At 40.6% G+C, this 17,971-nt stretch overlaps 2 protein-coding genes across 5 annotated transcripts; one reads left to right on the top strand and one right to left on the bottom strand.

The window, feature by feature from the left end:
- Positions 1-54: 54 nt before the first annotated feature.
- Positions 55-2,589, bottom strand: prlh2 (prolactin releasing hormone 2). Its single transcript, XM_062379853.1, has 3 exons — positions 2,464-2,589; positions 1,292-1,475; positions 55-631 (listed from the first exon to the last, which is right to left on the bottom strand). Exons 2-3 carry the CDS (start codon positions 1,452-1,454, stop codon positions 447-449), a joined length of 348 nt encoding a protein of 115 aa, XP_062235837.1. The 5' UTR covers positions 1,455-1,475; positions 2,464-2,589; the 3' UTR covers positions 55-446.
- Positions 2,590-6,262: 3,673 nt separating this feature from the next.
- Positions 6,263-17,620, top strand: shrprbck1r (sharpin and rbck1 related). Of its 4 annotated transcripts, none has more exons than XM_062379447.1 (14): positions 6,263-6,730; positions 7,084-7,258; positions 9,938-10,015; positions 10,250-10,391; positions 10,488-10,578; positions 10,687-11,008; positions 11,457-11,554; positions 11,674-11,844; positions 13,074-13,234; positions 13,895-14,006; positions 14,565-14,744; positions 15,311-15,409; positions 15,940-16,083; positions 16,262-17,620. In XM_062379447.1, exons 1-14 carry the CDS (start codon positions 6,452-6,454, stop codon positions 16,340-16,342), a joined length of 2,133 nt encoding a protein of 710 aa, XP_062235431.1. In that variant the 5' UTR covers positions 6,263-6,451; the 3' UTR covers positions 16,343-17,620. The 4 variants fall into 4 exon arrangements, with proteins under 4 accessions (XP_062235431.1, XP_062235429.1, XP_062235432.1 ...); XM_062379445.1 differs by having other exon boundaries at positions 9,935-10,015; XM_062379448.1 differs by lacking the exon at positions 6,263-6,730 and having other exon boundaries at positions 7,117-7,258; positions 9,935-10,015; positions 10,204-10,391.
- Positions 17,621-17,971: the final 351 nt, after the last annotated feature.

The raw sequence follows: 17,971 nt of genomic DNA, 5'->3' as shown, positions 1-17,971 counted from the left end.
GATAAAACTACTGTTATTCATGTTTAATACAGTTTGAAAGGCCATGAAGAGGTTTACTGTGCACGGCTCCATTTTTACGTGCAATCGTTTGTTGCAATTATTACGTTGGGGAAACTATAAATGTGCAAAAGATACAGATTCTCTACGTGCCACAGTACACTGAGAAAAAGTGTCCATGAAATGAATACAATTTGCAAACCTAAAGCTTCTTTTGAAAGAAGATGTTTGTTGTGCACCAGCAAATCCAGGAAGATCACACATATAATCACAACATTCCTATTTATTAAACAATATAGAATACATGTTTATGTACAAAAAGATTTGAAGAGGGATTTAATGTCAACCAAGGCCCCAGAAAAGACACCAGAGACAAATACAGAGTCAGTAACTTAAATCAAAATAAACATAGAGTTTATGATTTGAAGGGGGGGGGGGGACACACGCTGTCATGGTAGCCAATCCCTGTCTTCTCCGTCCAGTGCTTTCTCCAGGTTCTCCCTGTTTCTGAGGCTGTTGAGGAGCAGCTCCAGCGTCCTGAGCACCGGCTGCATCCCGCCGCTGTGCCTCTTCCCGAATCGGCCGATGGGTCTCACCCCGCGCCCTACGTACCAGAACGGGTCTATCTCTGGACCTGGATCACACAGACACAAGTACGGTCATCATTATATATCAAAGCAAGCATTCAAGTATAATGAAAAGACCAAAATGACTACCACAAACACAATGATATTATGATGGTCGGTTTATTTTGTAGCAGGCTACTAAAAATAAATGATGGCATGAAACATTTCTTAGTCAAACATATGGACACTTTTAGCATTGGTTTTTACAAAGATTCTGATGCCTCAAATGACTCCATATGGAAAATATTCATTTGAATGAGAATAAAGGGGATCCCAATGATTACTAGAACATTATTGTCATATTTATTGCAATATTTATTTTAAATAATTCCAACAATTTGGTTCATAACTACTCTTGAAAGATTATAAATTGTGTATTCAAGAGAAAACGATTATAAAGAAAATAGTATATTAAAAAAGCATTTACTCTTATATATAATCCCAATAACTACAAAGATTTTATGAATTGAGACAAATAAGACGAAGAGCATCTCAAGTCTATTAATATTCAAATACAGTCAATGATCCCTTGAGATTAAGACAGGCTTTTGAAAACCAGTGTCTCAGTTGGAAAGTTTAATAGTAGAATGAATATCAGTCAGTTAATTCATTTGAAAAATGATAGGAATAGACATGGAAAGACATAAAAAACAAATTCCAGGTCTTACTTCTGTTGTCCACATTGTGAACGATGTGGAAGTCGTGCTCCACCGTGGTGCTGTGAGCGCCGCTGAGGCTGGAGGAGAGGAGGAGGAGCAGTGCCAGGACCGCGGGCAGCCAGCGGCTCGTCAGGATACAGTGCCGGACATTAGCCGCTCTCCCAGGCAGCATGCTGTGGAGTCGCTGAAGGCACTGAGAGAGGACGGAGGGACATTGGTAAGAAATAAAGCTATTAGAGGTAAGTCAAAACAAGAAGAAAACCTGGAAAAAGCTAAAAAGGTATAATTAGAATTTAAAATGTCTTTAGGATAGGTCAGATTATTATGAATCAAATTTTGAATATCAGAGAAAAACTGAAATACAGAGACTGTTATTCATAAGGGATGAAGAAAAACCTGGAGTTTGATGTATTCATTTAAGCCTCATTGCTAAACTCATATCATATTTAAATATTATTTAGAAAAACACATCATAATGATTATGAACTGATATTCATCATTATCAGTTCATCAGTCCCAAAAGAAATAAAATACCATTTAATAATGTAGTCACTGTTGTAATTGTTACAACTGAAACTGAAGTATCTTTACATCATGATATACTTAATGTACTGTTAGGCCGAATAGAAACTATAAGTCCCAAAAGAAATATCATTGGCTATTCTACAGTAATCAATATTGAATTACAAGTACACAGCCCCTTAATGATATAGTCTCGTACTTATAATTGTTCGAAATCCACTAAAAGTATCTAAGTATAGCCAAATAATAATTTAAATACAAAACTGAATGCACTATCATAAACATTTTGAACTCATATTTTTCATTATAAGTCCCATTAGAAATACTAGGCTCATATAGTGTAGGTTATCAATATCATACATGATAAATTATCAACACCAATCATAAAAAAAAGACTTAATGAACTACCAATACTTATACTTGTCATTATAAGTCCCAAAAGAAGCATCACTAGCAATTTAACAGCTTATCAATATTATATATTATTCGTGAACAGCACACAGATGATGTAGCCACATAGATATAATTCTTAAAAATCCACCTGAAGTGTCTAAATATCATAAAACAATCATCAAATTCCCAACTTGATGTAGCCTAGAAGGTAAACATGTATAAATGATATAAATATATTGCATAATCTCTGAGCAGCATCATCTTACCCTGGACTTTGGTAACAGGCTGAGGTTAGGTGGCGGAGGTCTCCAGGGGTTATTGTTGAGCAGGTGTGATCCAGCTTATATATCCTTGCTGCCCATGAGGTTGTTGGATGATGAATCAAGAACGTCAGTCACACACAGTCATCCCAGACCTACAGGATGCATCACCCACCTCCTCCTCCTCCTCCTCCTCGCCTCCTCGCCTCCTCGCATCCTCCCACTCCTTAACCCCCCCTCACCCCTCTGACAGAGGACGGCTGCTTTTTGGAGTTTTCCTGATGTCCGTCACGTAGCAGAGTAGTCCATCAGGGAGTCAATGACACACGGACGACTTTGAATTAGTGAGCATGGGGAGACCCAGCGACTGAAGTGGGTCTGTCAGACAATGACTCTGGTGGGTGGTTTGTGATGAGTCTTTCATCATTCCGCTTGATTACAAAGGGACCAGCCAGCACCCAATCAGCTACTGCAAAAGAAAAAACACCTCAGCGTGTTCTTGGACACACTGTCAGCTGAAACATTTTTCTTTTGGACCTTAAAATAGATAAAACCTTACATTTTGGAACATTTTCATGCGTAATCAAAAATGATCTCATGGTTGGAAAACAAAGAAAAAGAACTGGAAAGGCTATAGGGACTAAAAAGACATAATGTAAGGAAGAAAGAAACTAAACATTTTGTTCTTATAATAAATAAATGAAGTTTGGCATGAAACGTCACATTTGGGAAATATTTATATATAATGAAAAAACGTCTCATTGCTAGAAAATTTATAAAGAAATACAATGAAAAATAAAATATTAATACTGGTAGTACATAATATATGTACTACCTTATCACTATGTACAATATGTACATAATATATGTACTACCAATATTAATATCTGTTGGTACACTTTGTCTTCCTTAAAAGATGTTCTTGTGAATAAAATAGCAACAAAAGATCTGAGGCCACCTGTGGTAAATTATTTAAACAATGTGTATGTTTTGAACGCTCACTGGTGATTGCATCTACTTTCACTTTTTCTCTTCAAATCTCACAGGACACGTTTATGACATAAAAGCAGCACCTAGCACTAAACTGAAATACAATATAGCTGGAACAGTCAGTGACAGAAAAACGCACGGCATAAAACAGACTGAGGAAGGAGGTGGAAGTTATAAATGTCACATGTCACGGTACCTGTGCGGAGAGGAGACAGCAATGACTCACAAGTGAGATGTTAGGATGAGAAGGATTTCAGACACTCATTGTCGCCTTTGGGCCCAACAACTAAAAGTGTAAAGGTCAAAACATGTTTATTGAGGGACTTAATTCGAATTCATACTGGGGGGGAAAAGGGTAGTTCCCCTTACGAGGGCAAATAAATAAATTCTGCAGGAGATGTAGAGCTGAATTATAAATTAACATGATATTTTCTGGTATTTAAAAGTTATATCAGAAATTGTTAAAGCTAAACTGAGCTAAACTGTGATTATTGTTACTTTTATAAGTGTAATTTGAAAATCTTTGGGTTTTGGAGCAGGTCCTACAACTTTTCACAGTTGTACATAGTGATAAGAATTTTCTATTTTACAGACATTTCAGAGAATTTTCCAAAGTTGTCCCGATCAAATCATTCCTTTCATTATATAATGCATAAACTCTCATTCATGCTATTGTCGCCAGCATCTGCAATCAATCAACCGCCTAGAACTTGCCTATGGTTCTTACAAGAACTCTAAAATATGTGCATATCTCATCCACTCTTCGTTTACCCGTTGCAGGTGGCGATCTCCATCCTGGGGCAGCACTTTAGTTCTCCTCACAAACAATTTGTCATAGACTGTGATCAGATTGTACAACACAGTTTGCCTGGCTGCAATAATGAGATGATAAGTACCCGAGGGGGTGTAATCTCACCACAACGTGGAAACAACCATAAATAATAAAGGAGATTGGATCTAGGTTTAAAAATAAAGTTTATTCCTGGTTTTGTTTGGTGCTGAGCTGAAAACCCAGACGTCATGTGACTGTTGGTTTTATTCACAAATCTACAGAGATGTTTTTTATCTGACAGCATGGCCTCTTCATGTTCTCATCAGCGTCTGATTGAATGGCTTCATCTCGCCCGTGTCATCTGTGTCTCTGTGAGTGGAGGCACAGCATGTGGCTCTTGCCAGACTTCCTGCTTCGTTACACGTCCTGTGTAAAATCTTTGAAGGATCGTGACATCACAAGCGAGGAGGCAAGTGAAGGTATATCTTCAGCAACAGGAGGAGATTCCCTTGACTTTGTGAGAGCTCTGAGAATTGTGGGTATTGATTGTGAAACCCCTGCTTGCACAATGATTAACAGTTTAGCTCCGTGACTTAAATCATTAGCCCTTTTGCGCTACAGTATATTTTGTTAACTGCCTCCAAAGTCGTGACCTACACGGTGTGTGGGCCGGGACATTCATTGATTATATTTGGTTAACCCTCTCTACTAAAAAAAAAAAAAATCTGTCAGTTTCATTGAAGGAATTTCCTGATGAGGTTTTCATTCAGAACAAAAAACATCTGGATAGAGTTTTTATGAGTTCCTCAATAATTAACATTTCATGACACCAAACGCTTCTCTTTGATAGAAAAGGTTCATGAGGATGGTGAATATGTGCACGGAGTCAACAATAGTATCAACATCCAATAAGGAACAAGGAATTATATAGATGATCCTCAAAGATGCAACTGCTCGTAAATATTTGTTGGATTACCACATGAATATCACATGGGTTGGACATAAGTCAACCACTCCTACGGACAATTTATGAAACCTCAACCCATCACATCTCTTCTAACACTATCTGAGAGCTGGGGTTGGAGAGTGCTGAAAGATTTTTTTATTTCTAAATTGTCACATGTTAATTTGTTCCACTATGATGTCTGATGCTTTTTCTGGAGCTCTCACATATTTCTACGCATTTATCAGACTGCACTACTAGATAGTTTTATTTATAAAAATAAGTTCTCATAATATTAAATTCAGTGTAAGGGGAGATGGGAGGAAGTGTTTCTATATGAGATGCCTTGCTGCCCCTTTGTGGTCAAAAGTGTGCACATACAATACGCAAATACGCACATATTCGTCTGGTACAGGCTCTATAATTTTTTTATATATATATATATATAAATTTATTAAAAAAAATTCTCCACGACAACTTGGCGACCCCCCCAGAAATGACGCCCACATTGAGAATAACAACTTTTAGAGACTAGTGCTGCTGTTCGTTCTAGTTATGCCACTAGATGTCCCTGTAGGAAGTGATGGAGTGTGTCCAATCAAAGACTAATTAACAAGGCAAGATTGAATCCACTTGTTCCATAAACGTATATTGTAACCAATCTTACATCATATCACACCACATGATTGATTTCTCGTATACAATATTATAACACTTACATCTAGAAAACGCATGCAACAGAAAGAACACGTGAAAATCCAGAAAACACATGTAAACAGACTAATAAACACGTGCAAATCAAGAAAACTAATTTGACGACACGTGCGCTGCAAAAAGTCACAACACGTGCGCAGGTGCCGCAAATTGTGCAAACTGCAACTGATATGTTTCCAGGGGACCCGAAAGAGCAATAAAGTTCCATCACCACTGAAGATTAGCAGACTTCACAACCTTGACATGAGACAAGTATCATATCCATGTAAGGAGGATGTTATTGTTGCTGATGCGTGGACGTCAAATAAAGCTATTCGTGAGGCGGATCTTTGACGAAAGCGGAAGTGCAGAGAAGTGAACGCTCCTGCAATTTATTTTGAAGATGCGTCAGTTGTCACGTTCACTGGCTTCCTGTTGACAGTGAAGCTGGTGAACGTCCAGAGAGAGACACTATGTAGGAAGTGTTTCGGGAAATGGAGTAAAACCAACCACAGGAAACCGTGTGGGACGACACATAAACAACCGAGGGGACCCTCCGTGCGTGTGTTTGTTTTCTACATGCGTGTGAGGACGGCATGTCGCTGAGTTCGGGCGGGTGGACTCACACCCCCGGCTTCTCACCGCCGGACCAGTCCGCCGCCCTCCCCGCTCAGCATGGGGCCTCGCCGTCACAGCCCGGCTGCCACACCGTCCTCATCTCGGTGCGGGTGTCGGTGTGCCACTCCGGCATTCGGCCGCTGTGTCTCCCCGGAGCAGGCGACGAGTCACTCCGCCTGCAGCTCAGCATGGACCCGGGGAAATCCGGGGAATTCCGCCTGTCGCTGCAAGACAGCAGCGAGACTGGCCGGAGTGTGGTGAGTCCACAGGGGCTGGGCTTGTTGTTGTTTACTGAAATGTAGTAGATTACTATAAGTACAGTTATTTGTATCGTGGTTTTATTGTTGTTGTGGTTCTTCTTCTCTGTAAAGCACGTTGTAATCGTGTGAAGTAAAGTGCCAAACAATTAAAGTTCTTTATTATTGTATTAAAAATATGGTGGAACAAAACAAAACCTAGTTTATAGTCTTCTCACCAGGGCTGTATTAACCCACCTAAAAGGACCTGTGGCCCCCCCGTGGCTCCCTCTGTTCCTCACCACATACATGCATGTTCCTTATTTAGACAGCCGTCACTGTTCCCTCTCACTCTCTGTTCCCTTTTGCTCCAGACCGTCGCTGAGTTTGATTTGAGAACCGTAAACTACGAAGTGAAGTCACCAAAGTGCCACGAGCTGCATTTGACTGCGCCGCCACATGACCGCATCAGCTTCAACTTCCGCTGTGAGCAGGAGGCCAATGAGTGGGCTACTGTTGTTCTGTCATCACTGAGAGAAGCACATAGAGGTCAGTACCGACATTTTGTTCATGAAGTATTCACATTTCCTTCACCAGGGTTTCTCCTGCATTGAGAGTTGTGAGGCTGCCTCTATAGAGAGGACCTGCTCCCAATGTAAATGTTATGTAATTAAAAATAAAGGGCCAATTCTGAGGTCAAATTTAGATGAAACACACTAATTTCTACCACTAGATCCCTTTCATCTAAATCTTACAGACTGAACCTTAAATCCTTGATAGGAGTCCACGAGTGATGGACCCACTTGGTTAAATTAGGGATATGTGCGATTATAAGCTACTAGAAATACTATAGCTATTTTAATAGGCACATTCTGACCATTTGTGTGTTTTAATACAATGCACAGAGGAAGTAATCGCTTGCCCTAGAAAATTCAACAAAGTAAAGGGTCTGAATTCTGACTGGGATATTTTTAGTTTTTCTTTAAATACATTTTCAAAAAATTAAAGTGACTCACTTACATTTCTGTTCGATAGCAGTCACAGAAGAAAGATGGAGAAACTTATATGATTCCTTGCAGAACCATCATGTATTCATGTCAACCCACTTTAAAATATTGTTGGACACTTGTGTATTTTCAAGTGTCGTATTTAATTTGTCCTGCAGTGACCTCAGTTTTTGTGAAACAAGGTTGTTGTATCACACTGTTCAGTCACATATTTATTTGAACAGAGGAGCTTTTCACTGGCCTGGACACAATGATTGGTCACGTCAGTAGTGACTTTTTCAACAACTGTAAGCAAGCCCCATATTTTTACTTTAGATAGATTTTTTTAATACCGTTTTTTTTTTTTATTGTATTTCTCACACTTTCATGTGTGTCGAAGCAGTAGGGCTGAACGATTAATTGCATTATCGATAAAATCGCGGTATGATAAAACGGGATTTTCTAATCGCAACGTGCGCAACTAAAACGTTCGAAAGAGAGTAGGGCTCTGGGCTGCTGTCCTCACCCGCAGCAAGAATGCCGCGGGACCACAAAACTCCTCTGATCCAGAAGATAGCGAAGCAGGCCTGCATCACCTACAGGGTCCTTAAGTCTTCGGCCGCCGTGTCGGACACACAGAGCGAGCTCATCTCGCCGGTGACCGGGTTGCGGGTGGCAGACCTGAAAATCACTCCCCGGAAAAGCAAGCCGAGCTCCGGGGTCACCTACATGCACATCTGCGAGACGGAGGTGTTCAGCATGGGGGTGTTCCTGCTGAGGCCCGGCGCCTCCATACAGCTGCATGACCACCCGGACATGAACGGGGATCTACGGAGCTGCTGATCCGCAAGCTGCCCTTCCAGCGCATCCAGCTGGCCCGCGGCATCCGCGGACACAGAGCTTAAACTGCTGCTGCTCCACTGACTATAACAACGCCGCATTCCTACACTTATTAAATGCAATTCAATGTGGAAGTAATCCAAGTATTCAGAATACGTTACTCAGATTGTTTAATGTAACGGAATACTTTAAAGATTACATTTTTGGGCATGTATTTTGTATTCCGTAACGTAATAAGTTTTGAAAGTATTCTTCCCAACACTGAAAAATGTTACTGACTTGGGAGAGTAAGACACCTATAATTAAAAAAAATTCTCAAGATGGTAAATGTTGCACACGGGTTTATAAAAAAACTTAACTTTACTGTACAAAAAAAGAATATTGTACAGTAAATGTATCTAATATTGTGTTGGTCATATTTAAATCATTCATTATGTTTTTTTTGGGGGGGAAAGAGGATAAAATAAAAAAATCGCATATTAAATCGCAATATCTTGGGGAAAAAATCGCAATTAGATTATTTTCCCAAATCGTTCAGCCCTACAAAGCAGTAAGGTAAAAGAAAAGAATGATAATAGAAAGTGAAAAACTAAAAGTATGGTAATGAAACCTGGGCCCTTATTTGTTTTAACAAAGTTGATGTTTAATCTCCCTTTACAGATTAACTGGCCTTAAAGAGCTGAGAAAAAACTCATATTTATATATATTATAAATATATTATACATACATTAAGTTGTATACTGTATTTACCTATACTTCCTTTCCCAGTCTGGGAGCATCATATTAAAGTTATTATGTAAAGAATTAAATGCAGTAACAAGATTATTTCCTGTCTGAGAAGTGCAGTGGTTCTCTGTTAAACATTCAAACCAACATGAGGATGTGGAAGTGACAGTGAAATGGACAAATTAGCCCTACAGCACAAGACTTAAGGTTTTCTTTCAGCTGATCTCATTTCCCTTTGTAAGTGACGAGAGTGAGAGTAGCTCTCACTTTAGTTTCCTTCAAACTTAACTCTTTAGTACTCTGTATTAGATCTCATAAATAGATGAGATGAGATTAGTTCAGAAGATAGTACGAAATCTACTAGGAACTGTCGCTTCTGATGAAATGCAACAAATAAAATTTACCATTCCTGCGTAGAAAAGATATTTTAAGATTTCAGAGATGGATAAAGATCGACCATTTCCTTCCACTATTCAGACATGAAGCCAAAATAACTCAAGGCTGCCATCTTGCTCCAGAGAAGTACTTGTCTTTGACAATGAAGACAGTCCAGCTTCACTTTTGGGAGCAGTCATGTCATCCATCTTTTTACACAGTCTATCTGAGTGTTTTACTCTTGGCCTTTTTGTTCTATTTTTCCTTTAAACTTCTGGTTTTCAACATTTTTCATTAGCAGTTGCTCCTCAAGATAATGGCCCACAGCGCCCCCTGGAGGATCTCCAACGTCACAACACATTGGCCTTGCAACGCACAGGTGTGTACACAGAACATCTCCCTGATTAATATAAACCATGATGTGATTTACTTCTTTAGATGCGATGTAACTAATTCACTCATTCGGTCACTCATTTTATTCACTCATTGAATCATTGTTAGCTCCATAGTGGCTCTGTGGCGGAATGGAAACATCCTCTTTCCATCAACCTATGTTCACCTGTGTAGGCTTGTCTGTGTTTCCCCGTGCATGTATGCATTTATCCATCTGTAGAGGAAACCTGCATAGACCTGACCCGAGCCATAGAAGCAGGTGACATGCAGTCTGCCTCTCTCATCGCTGTCACACTCGCACAGAAGCACACTGCTCTCAAGATCCAGCCCTTTGCCCGAGACTATGAAGACTCTGAAATCAAGTAGGACCTTGATTGTTATTTGTGATTTTAGCAGTATTTTAGAAGAAATTGTCATAGATTTGGTCTGATGGCTTGTTTTTTATTTTATTTGAGCAGTTTGGCTGTTGTAGCTGAAGATTCTTCCTCGTCCTGTTGTGTCACTGTGAAAGTTTTCCCTCATATGACGACTGCAGCACTGAAACAGCAGGTCAGCCTCTTTCAAACTTTTTCTCTATTTCGTTCCCAAGTTATTTACACTTCTCTCTTCAATTATCACTCTCACTTGTTTGCTTCTTTTCGTTCTATACCTCCTCAGATGTTTCTTGAGTACGGCTTCCACCCGCGGGTGCAGCGCTGGGTGATCGGCCAGTGCTTGTGCAGCGACCAGCGCTCTCTCGCCTCGTACGGCGTTCGTCAGGACGGTGACACGGCTTTCCTGTACCTCCTGTCAGCCCGCTACGTCCACTTGACACACCAAGTCCTGCAGCAGGATCAGGAGAGCGCCCTTCTCCTCAACCCTCCATCACTGCCGCTGCCCACCCCGCCCCTCCCTCATACCTCTACTAACGGCACCTCATCTCAGGACCGGAGGCCGTACACTACCCTGCCCCCGAGACTCCATACGAGCAGCAACACTGGTAAGTGATGGCTTGAATGTGTGGGTTAGATTGATGTACCCGGTGCACAGCAAATGGTTGGAACAGTGTAATTTGTTCCCCGTCACAGTCAATGCTCATGAAAAATTTAAACCCACTGGTTTATTTTTTGTTTATTCTAATCTTCTTTTAATTCATCAAACTCTTGTTGGAGTCAAGGCCTCTCTGAAAAAACAGTCTGCACACACCTCTAATGACTAGAAGTTTAAATTGATCCACAGTACAATGAGAAGCTATACAACACGACACTCAAAGGAAAAGCATTCATTCAGAATAATGTATTACATTTTACAGTTTAGCTTTATGTCGTTTAGACCTATTTTGCACTTAAATGTAGTACATGTGTCAAAGGTTATGTCACACATACACACACTAACTAATGGTCACACACATTCAGATGTAACCGATTTCTTGTTCTGTCATTTTTCAGAAAGAGGAAACATCAGTGAAATCAAAGATATCATCAACCTAGAGATGCCTCAACTGAATGAAGCACTGAGCCCCTCCGCATCCACATCTTCCACCAAGGTAATACACAGCAGCAGCAGCCATTGTGCTATTGTTATAAAGAATGTATCGAAAGATAAATGACAAAGTTCAACAAACATTTTAAAGCAACAAATTAAAGTCCTATTCTTTTTCGTTAGGGCTGGTCATGCCCCTCTTGCACTTACATTAACAAACCGACTCGGCCGGGCTGTGAGATCTGCAGTACCAACCGGCCGGAGAACTACGTCATCCCGGGGGGTTATCGACCGGACCCCCTGGAACTCCGGCGCATCCAGCAGGAGAAGGAGGCGATCAGACAGTACCAGCAGGTAGGAAATACAAACTGCAGAGTGTAACATGCATCACAGTACGTCCGACATCTGCATACAATAATACAACTGTATGCATGCAACAACAGATTGTGTCACGCATGTATACTTTGAATAAAAATGCCTCGATTTAGTTTAAAATTAGATTTTTTTGCAAATTTAGTCGAATAATACTGGGAAAAATTGGACGACTTCTTAAAAATTAATAAGGATAAAAGAAGTATGGAATTGATTCAAAGCCGAAATTTAAATAGAAACTTTTCAGGCTCTCTCAGGTTGACTCTCTTCTCTTTTGTCTCTGTTTTTTTGAAGGAGAAAGGGAGAAGAGAGGTGCTGAGGAGCGCTGGGGCTCAAAACAACTCACTCCTGTTTAACCTGGACCAGGACTACTGAACACACAGAGACACAGGCACACGACACTCGCTGACAGTCGGAAAGTGTAGCGCCGTTTCGGCTGCACTAAATTTCCGATGACACAAGAAATCGAATGCACAAGCCCTTGTCTCTATGCACGTCTGCAGATATGTTTGAATTGAAAGCGTATGGTACTGTTGTTAGTTTTCTCAAGTTGAATGTAGCTTACCAAGCCAAGACATGCACTTATCCCAGTGCAGACTTATTTCTACCTAATGTTGCCCAAATAAATAACACAAGTGAAGGTGCAGCCTCGACTCCACGATTTTGTATGATCATGATCTCTTACAGCAGAGAAACTGTATGAGAAGATGTGACTTCACATTTTATGAAAAGATGTGCAAACACTGACAAGATAAAAGAAAACCAGTATTGAATATTAATTTAAATATTAAAACCAATCACATAAACAATAATGATGAACTTGTATGTTGATTATAACCAATCATGTCCTGATGATAAGACTTTGAAAGTCTTCTTTTCTTTTTTTCTTTGTATTGACCATCCAGTTGGGTTTTAATCATGGTCGCGGTTGACTCTTGACATCAGTGGCTTTTTAATGAACAAATTGTGTGATGAGGTCAATTGAATGCAAAACCCTAGTTTAAAATTTTGCACTGTCAAATTGTATATACTCTGTGAAACAGATAATAAAGTACTTATACACAATGTCTGTGTCTGCATGAATGAGCGTGCCAGCACTTAGCACGTGTGTTTGTGTTTTGTTGGATGGATGCCCGTATAAATAATCTCAAGGGACATGATTTGTGGAATTTACCTTTTAACCCTCCCATGACCACCGCTCCTTGTCTCAGGCGAGGGAACAGGAGCGCCGGGAGAATTTCGCTCGTCTGATGATGATTGACGACCAAGATTTGGTGCCGAACCCGGAGTCTGTGGACTGTCGGATCTGCTACGTGGACCTGCAGCCTGGACAGGGCGTCCTGCTGAGGGAGTGTCTTCACTGCTTCTGCAGGTAAGAATCAGGAGGATCAGAGAAAACTTTAAAAAAAAAAAGAGGAACAGGTAGATGATAAAAGTGCATGCTGGGTCATTATGTTATGGTTTGTTGCCAAAGCCCCAATAAGAATGAGACCATTACATTAAAAAAGAACCAACTGCAAAAAAAGTCAGATTTCGTAATTTTTTTGTCTCTTCCTCGGCCACAGCCAGTGGCTTGAGACCATTTTCCATGAATTGAGTATTTGCCTAGACAAACCTTCCCTCTTAATACTTTGTATAAAAACCATCTCTCCTAAACCTTTTGTATTCAAGCAGCCTCATATCAGGACACGCCCACCTCTGTGTGTAACGGTCGGCACTTTGCAGTCACTGTGAAAATGAGGAAGCTCTAATGTTTGCAGGCTTTTTTATAACTGGAATTGAGAACCACAGGTAAACTGACTTATGTTGCATTTAAGTTTTAACTTAAGTTGTTTTGGTTTTAAGTTTTGTAAAGTGTAATAGATTGATGGTGTAAAGGTGGTCTCCTGTCGAGGGAGGGAGCAAAATGGCAACAGGAAAAGTGGATTTAACTGCTTCTTCTAATAGCAGGATGAGTAAGCGTCTGAGTGTCCTGGACTTTTCCCATCATTCAAACCTTTCTGTGCTGGTGCTCGTGTGTCTGCTCATCCAGAGACTGTTTACGCTCGGTCATCATGTTGAGTGAGGAGCCCGAGGTGTCGTGCCCCTACAGAGATGAGACGTATTCCTGCGCCTGCTCCCTGCAGGAGAGGGAGATCAGAGCTGTGAGTTACACCAGCTCCAGATTCTGCACCTGCATCTTAGCATTAGCATCCCAAAGCATCAGAGTATCCAAATCAAACTGTATATTATGTGTTCATTTAGCAGAAACAGCTCCTTTCAATACTGTCGCTTCCAGCCAAGAAGCCAGAGCTCCTGCTCTGTTGCTGTTTTCAGAGTTGGTCTTCTCTCCATGTGGGCGGAACTGTAACGGCTCCGGCTGTGGTGCAGAGGCAGCTCCGGCTGTACAGAGTGCAGCTCTCTACGGACGCAGTTGCTAACTGTTATCAATAAACTGTGATCCAACCAGGACTAATTAATTCAGGCATTTGAGTGTGTGTGTGGGTGCGTAAATTATAGCCAATATGTGAAAGCACTCAGCCTCACATATATCCGAAGTCTTCCATGCTGGAAAAAACACACACAAAAAGGTATTAATTCATAAATAACTTATAAACTCAAAATAGATACATATATAGAATGAATTCTTAGCATGGATATACTGCCAATAACATTCTTACTCTGTATATATAGTATATTTTCTTCACCTCTCTGCGTCACAGTTGGTGCCAGCGGAGGAGTACGAGCGCTGGCTGCAGAGAGGCCTGTCAGTGGCAGAGTCTCGATGTGAGGGCAGCTACCACTGTGCCACCGCCGACTGTCGGGGCTGGTGTGTCTACGAGGACACGGTCAATGTCTTCCACTGCCCTGTCTGCGGGAAACACAACTGTCTGATTTGTAAAGTAAGAAATACATACAGTAATTTGATTATTTACTTCGAATCATCATTTCTAGGAAATTGTCTTTGTGTTTGGACGATTCTCGATCGACCAGGATTGATACGAAATCAAGGACACCAACAGACACTGCTACTTGGTAGTCAGTGTACAAGCAGTGGTTTGAATCGACTGACATTGTGTCACCATTGATGAGCCTTTGGGAACGTTGGATGTGTAGAGATAAAGCTGCAGATGCCACCTGTTGAGAATATTTCAGGATATCAACATTTCGACAACTCTCTCACCCTGAAAGTAAAGATCCAGATTCCTGTCTTTGAGGTTTCATGAAATACTGTGCAACACGGTTCACTGTTCCCTCTTTATTATTAAAATGCTGCTCTTGTCAAGTCGCAGCAGACCTGTGTCTTTAAGTGCACTTTTCGTTATGTTATTGTTCTTTTCGGGTTGTTATACCCCCCTCATCAGCGCCAGAAGAATCACATCTGTAGTATCCAGCACATCTATTATACTGTATAAAAACAAGCACTACCACATTTTAATTTTCTGCTCTTCCTTCTATGTTGCTACAGGCAATCCACGAGGGAATGAACTGCAAACAATACCAGGATGATCTTGCAGCCCGGGCTATAAATGACTCTGCTGCAAGGAGGACGACTCATCTACTCAAGGTGAGCTGTTTTAGGCTTTTGTCATAATGCCAGTAACCTGATGAAGTAACTGTAGCCTTCGGCCATGAGCTGATGTGATCTGGTGTTGCCCAACCTTCACTGAGTGGAAGCTGGCTCCATACGCTGTTAGAGAGAAAGTGAAAAGAGAGAGAGAACTTGTCTAAGCTGTGTATCTCTGTACAGTATTAGTAGACTTAATGATGTTTTAGTTTTAAGATATGTAAAAGTCAAATTGTTTATATCTTGCCAAATTATAACAGAAGTTATGCAGGGCAAGTGTAGGAGGAGTTTACAGTCATCATTTTCACATGGCAACATTGATTATTCTGTAAATACTGGGTATAACTTAATCATTGAAACTGAGCCAGGGATGTCGGTCACAGAGTATGTCAAGCCTGAAGTAATAATGGGTTTTGATCAAAGGTTTAGCTGTAAATATAAGTTGTACCTTTTAGATTTACCTCCACTGATTTGGAGTCTGGTGTCGATAGAGAGCTTATTCCATCTTACACTCTTTGTCTCACAAACAGACTCTGGTGCAGTCAGGGGAGGCGATGCACTGTCCCCAGTGTGGCATCATAGTGCAGAAGAGAGATGGATGTGATTGGCTACGCTGCACTGTCTGTCACACTGAGATATGCTGGGTAACCAGAGGACCCCGCTGGGGACCGCAGGTAAGGAATCTTTTCTTTGCTTCTTTTTTTGGCTTGTTCAGAGATGAAGGAGACGATTTATGTTTTAACCTTGATCGACAAATTCTCTAAAAAGAAATACTGAAAATCTTTTAAATCCTTTTTTTCCCACCGTAATGTGTTTATCATCTTTCCAACTCTCATTCTGTTTCGTTCCAAGGGTCCTGGAGACACCAGTGGAGGATGTCGCTGCAACGTCAACAATCAGAAATGTCATCCGAAATGTCAAAACTGCCACTGAGAATCCCCAGACTGATGCTCAGACTGACGAAAGTAATGAAAGACTGAATCTGAAATAATCTCTAGAGAAGGTGCATTTCAGGACACAACTGAGTTGACTGTTACAGGTTTGTTGTACTTTTTAAAACTGGAGAACCTCTCTGCACATTTCTCACCATCACTTACTGCCAAATAATTTGTGCCCTCAGCTCTGCAATGTAATCAGAACGGCCGGAAGAATAATAATAAACATGTTGACATTTAGCTCTGCCTCTCACAAACAAGGAAACACAATTTGTGTGATTGCAACGATTCCATGTTTACTTTAAATTAAATCATCGCATCTGACTGTAATCATGATAAATGTGGTCAGAACAATGCAAAGAAAGAGTATTATATTGTTTTCGCATGTGGTGCCTTTTCAAAAATGATTGCAGTGCAGAGGTAGAGATCCAGGTGTGTTTTTTTTGTTTTGTTTTGGTAGCTTTTACCAGGATGCTTAAAACTGAAGTGACCTTATTGTTGTGCACAACAGCTGTAGCAGGGTGTTCATAGTGACATTTTCTGGGAAAAGTTGTGAAATCCTGTTTGTGTCTCTGATGTGCAATTTTCTGCATTGAGATAGATCTAACAAAGTATATTATAGATAGTATATTTTTTTGTGTGTGTGTGCGATTTGTGTGTTTGCCTTGTCACCAAAGAAATTGAAAAGGGTCTGATTCTGATTTGCTGATTAGGCGTTTGACCGATAGAGTGGAAATTAACTTCAATGTTTCTCTTCCACTTCTGTGGAGGGGTTGGAGGTCTCAGTGGTGGTTTTCATGCGCTGCTGACCTGTTGATTATTGTATCGTGACATCCTCAATAGATGGAAGATTCCCATATATAAATGGGAATAGTCAATAGAATGGCAATACTGGAATATGTTTCTGTCCAAGGAGGCACACGTTAACATGTTTTGTCGATAAGCTCATGTTCCCCGTTAAGGAACTCATATATAATAGGGTGCATGTGGTGATACTCGTTGGCATACTTAACTGGTTTTAATGGCATGTGAAAAGTTTGTAGCCATCCTGATGTTTGGAATATTTTCTAATTCATGTAACCGTCCTCACAAATGGCACTTTGTGTTCACTGGACAAAACATAAAATGAACTCCAAACACAACAGTATGCCCTCAACTACACTACTGCCCCGCACTGAGAAGCCATGACGACTTCCTCACTGTTACGTGTGTTCACAGCACTGTGTTACTGATGTACTACTGTGCCTTAATGATGAATAAATAACCTTAAAACTCACTTTCTTTTTGTCTTGAAATCATTTTTGTGTTTGTATTTGAGAAACATTTTTAAGATGTGGATTCTAGTTCCTGTGTTGTCTGGTATGATTTTGAGTCAGTGTGTTTAAGCTATCAAAAACATATGCTGATATTTTCCATAAAATATAAATAAGTATATGTGTTTTAATTAATATATCAAAATTGATATAATCGGATGAATAAGGAGATAATTTATTTCCCCCCGGGTTACCTCCGCCATGTGCACATTCATCTTCTGCACTCAGAGCTGCTTGTTTCTTCACACCGCCGGCTCCTCGCAGCGGGGCGGAGTTTAATGACTCCATCCAGAGGGGGCTCCACCGACGTGGTT

Source organism: Platichthys flesus, chromosome 21 (assembly GCF_949316205.1).
Source record: "Platichthys flesus chromosome 21, fPlaFle2.1, whole genome shotgun sequence".
In the NCBI taxonomy this organism is placed as follows: domain Eukaryota; kingdom Metazoa; phylum Chordata; class Actinopteri; order Pleuronectiformes; family Pleuronectidae; genus Platichthys; species Platichthys flesus.
This window is presented reverse-complemented; position numbering and strand designations above follow the sequence as displayed.

Excerpts from the sequence above, each read along its gene's own strand:
- prlh2 (XM_062379853.1), bottom strand. The coding sequence starts at position 1,454 with ATGCTGCCTGGGAGAGCGGCTAATGTCCGGCACTGTATCCTGACGAGC. Across the intron at positions 632-1,291 it reads TCACAATGTGGACAACAGAA|GTCCAGAGATAGACCCGTTC; the intron begins GTAAGACCTGGA and ends TGTGTGATCCAG.
- shrprbck1r (XM_062379445.1), top strand. The coding sequence starts at position 6,452 with ATGTCGCTGAGTTCGGGCGGGTGGACTCACACCCCCGGCTTCTCACCG. Across the intron at positions 13,235-13,894 it reads TGTCTTCACTGCTTCTGCAG|AGACTGTTTACGCTCGGTCA; the intron begins GTAAGAATCAGG and ends CTGCTCATCCAG. Across the intron at positions 15,410-15,939 it reads GGACGACTCATCTACTCAAG|ACTCTGGTGCAGTCAGGGGA; the intron begins GTGAGCTGTTTT and ends TCTCACAAACAG.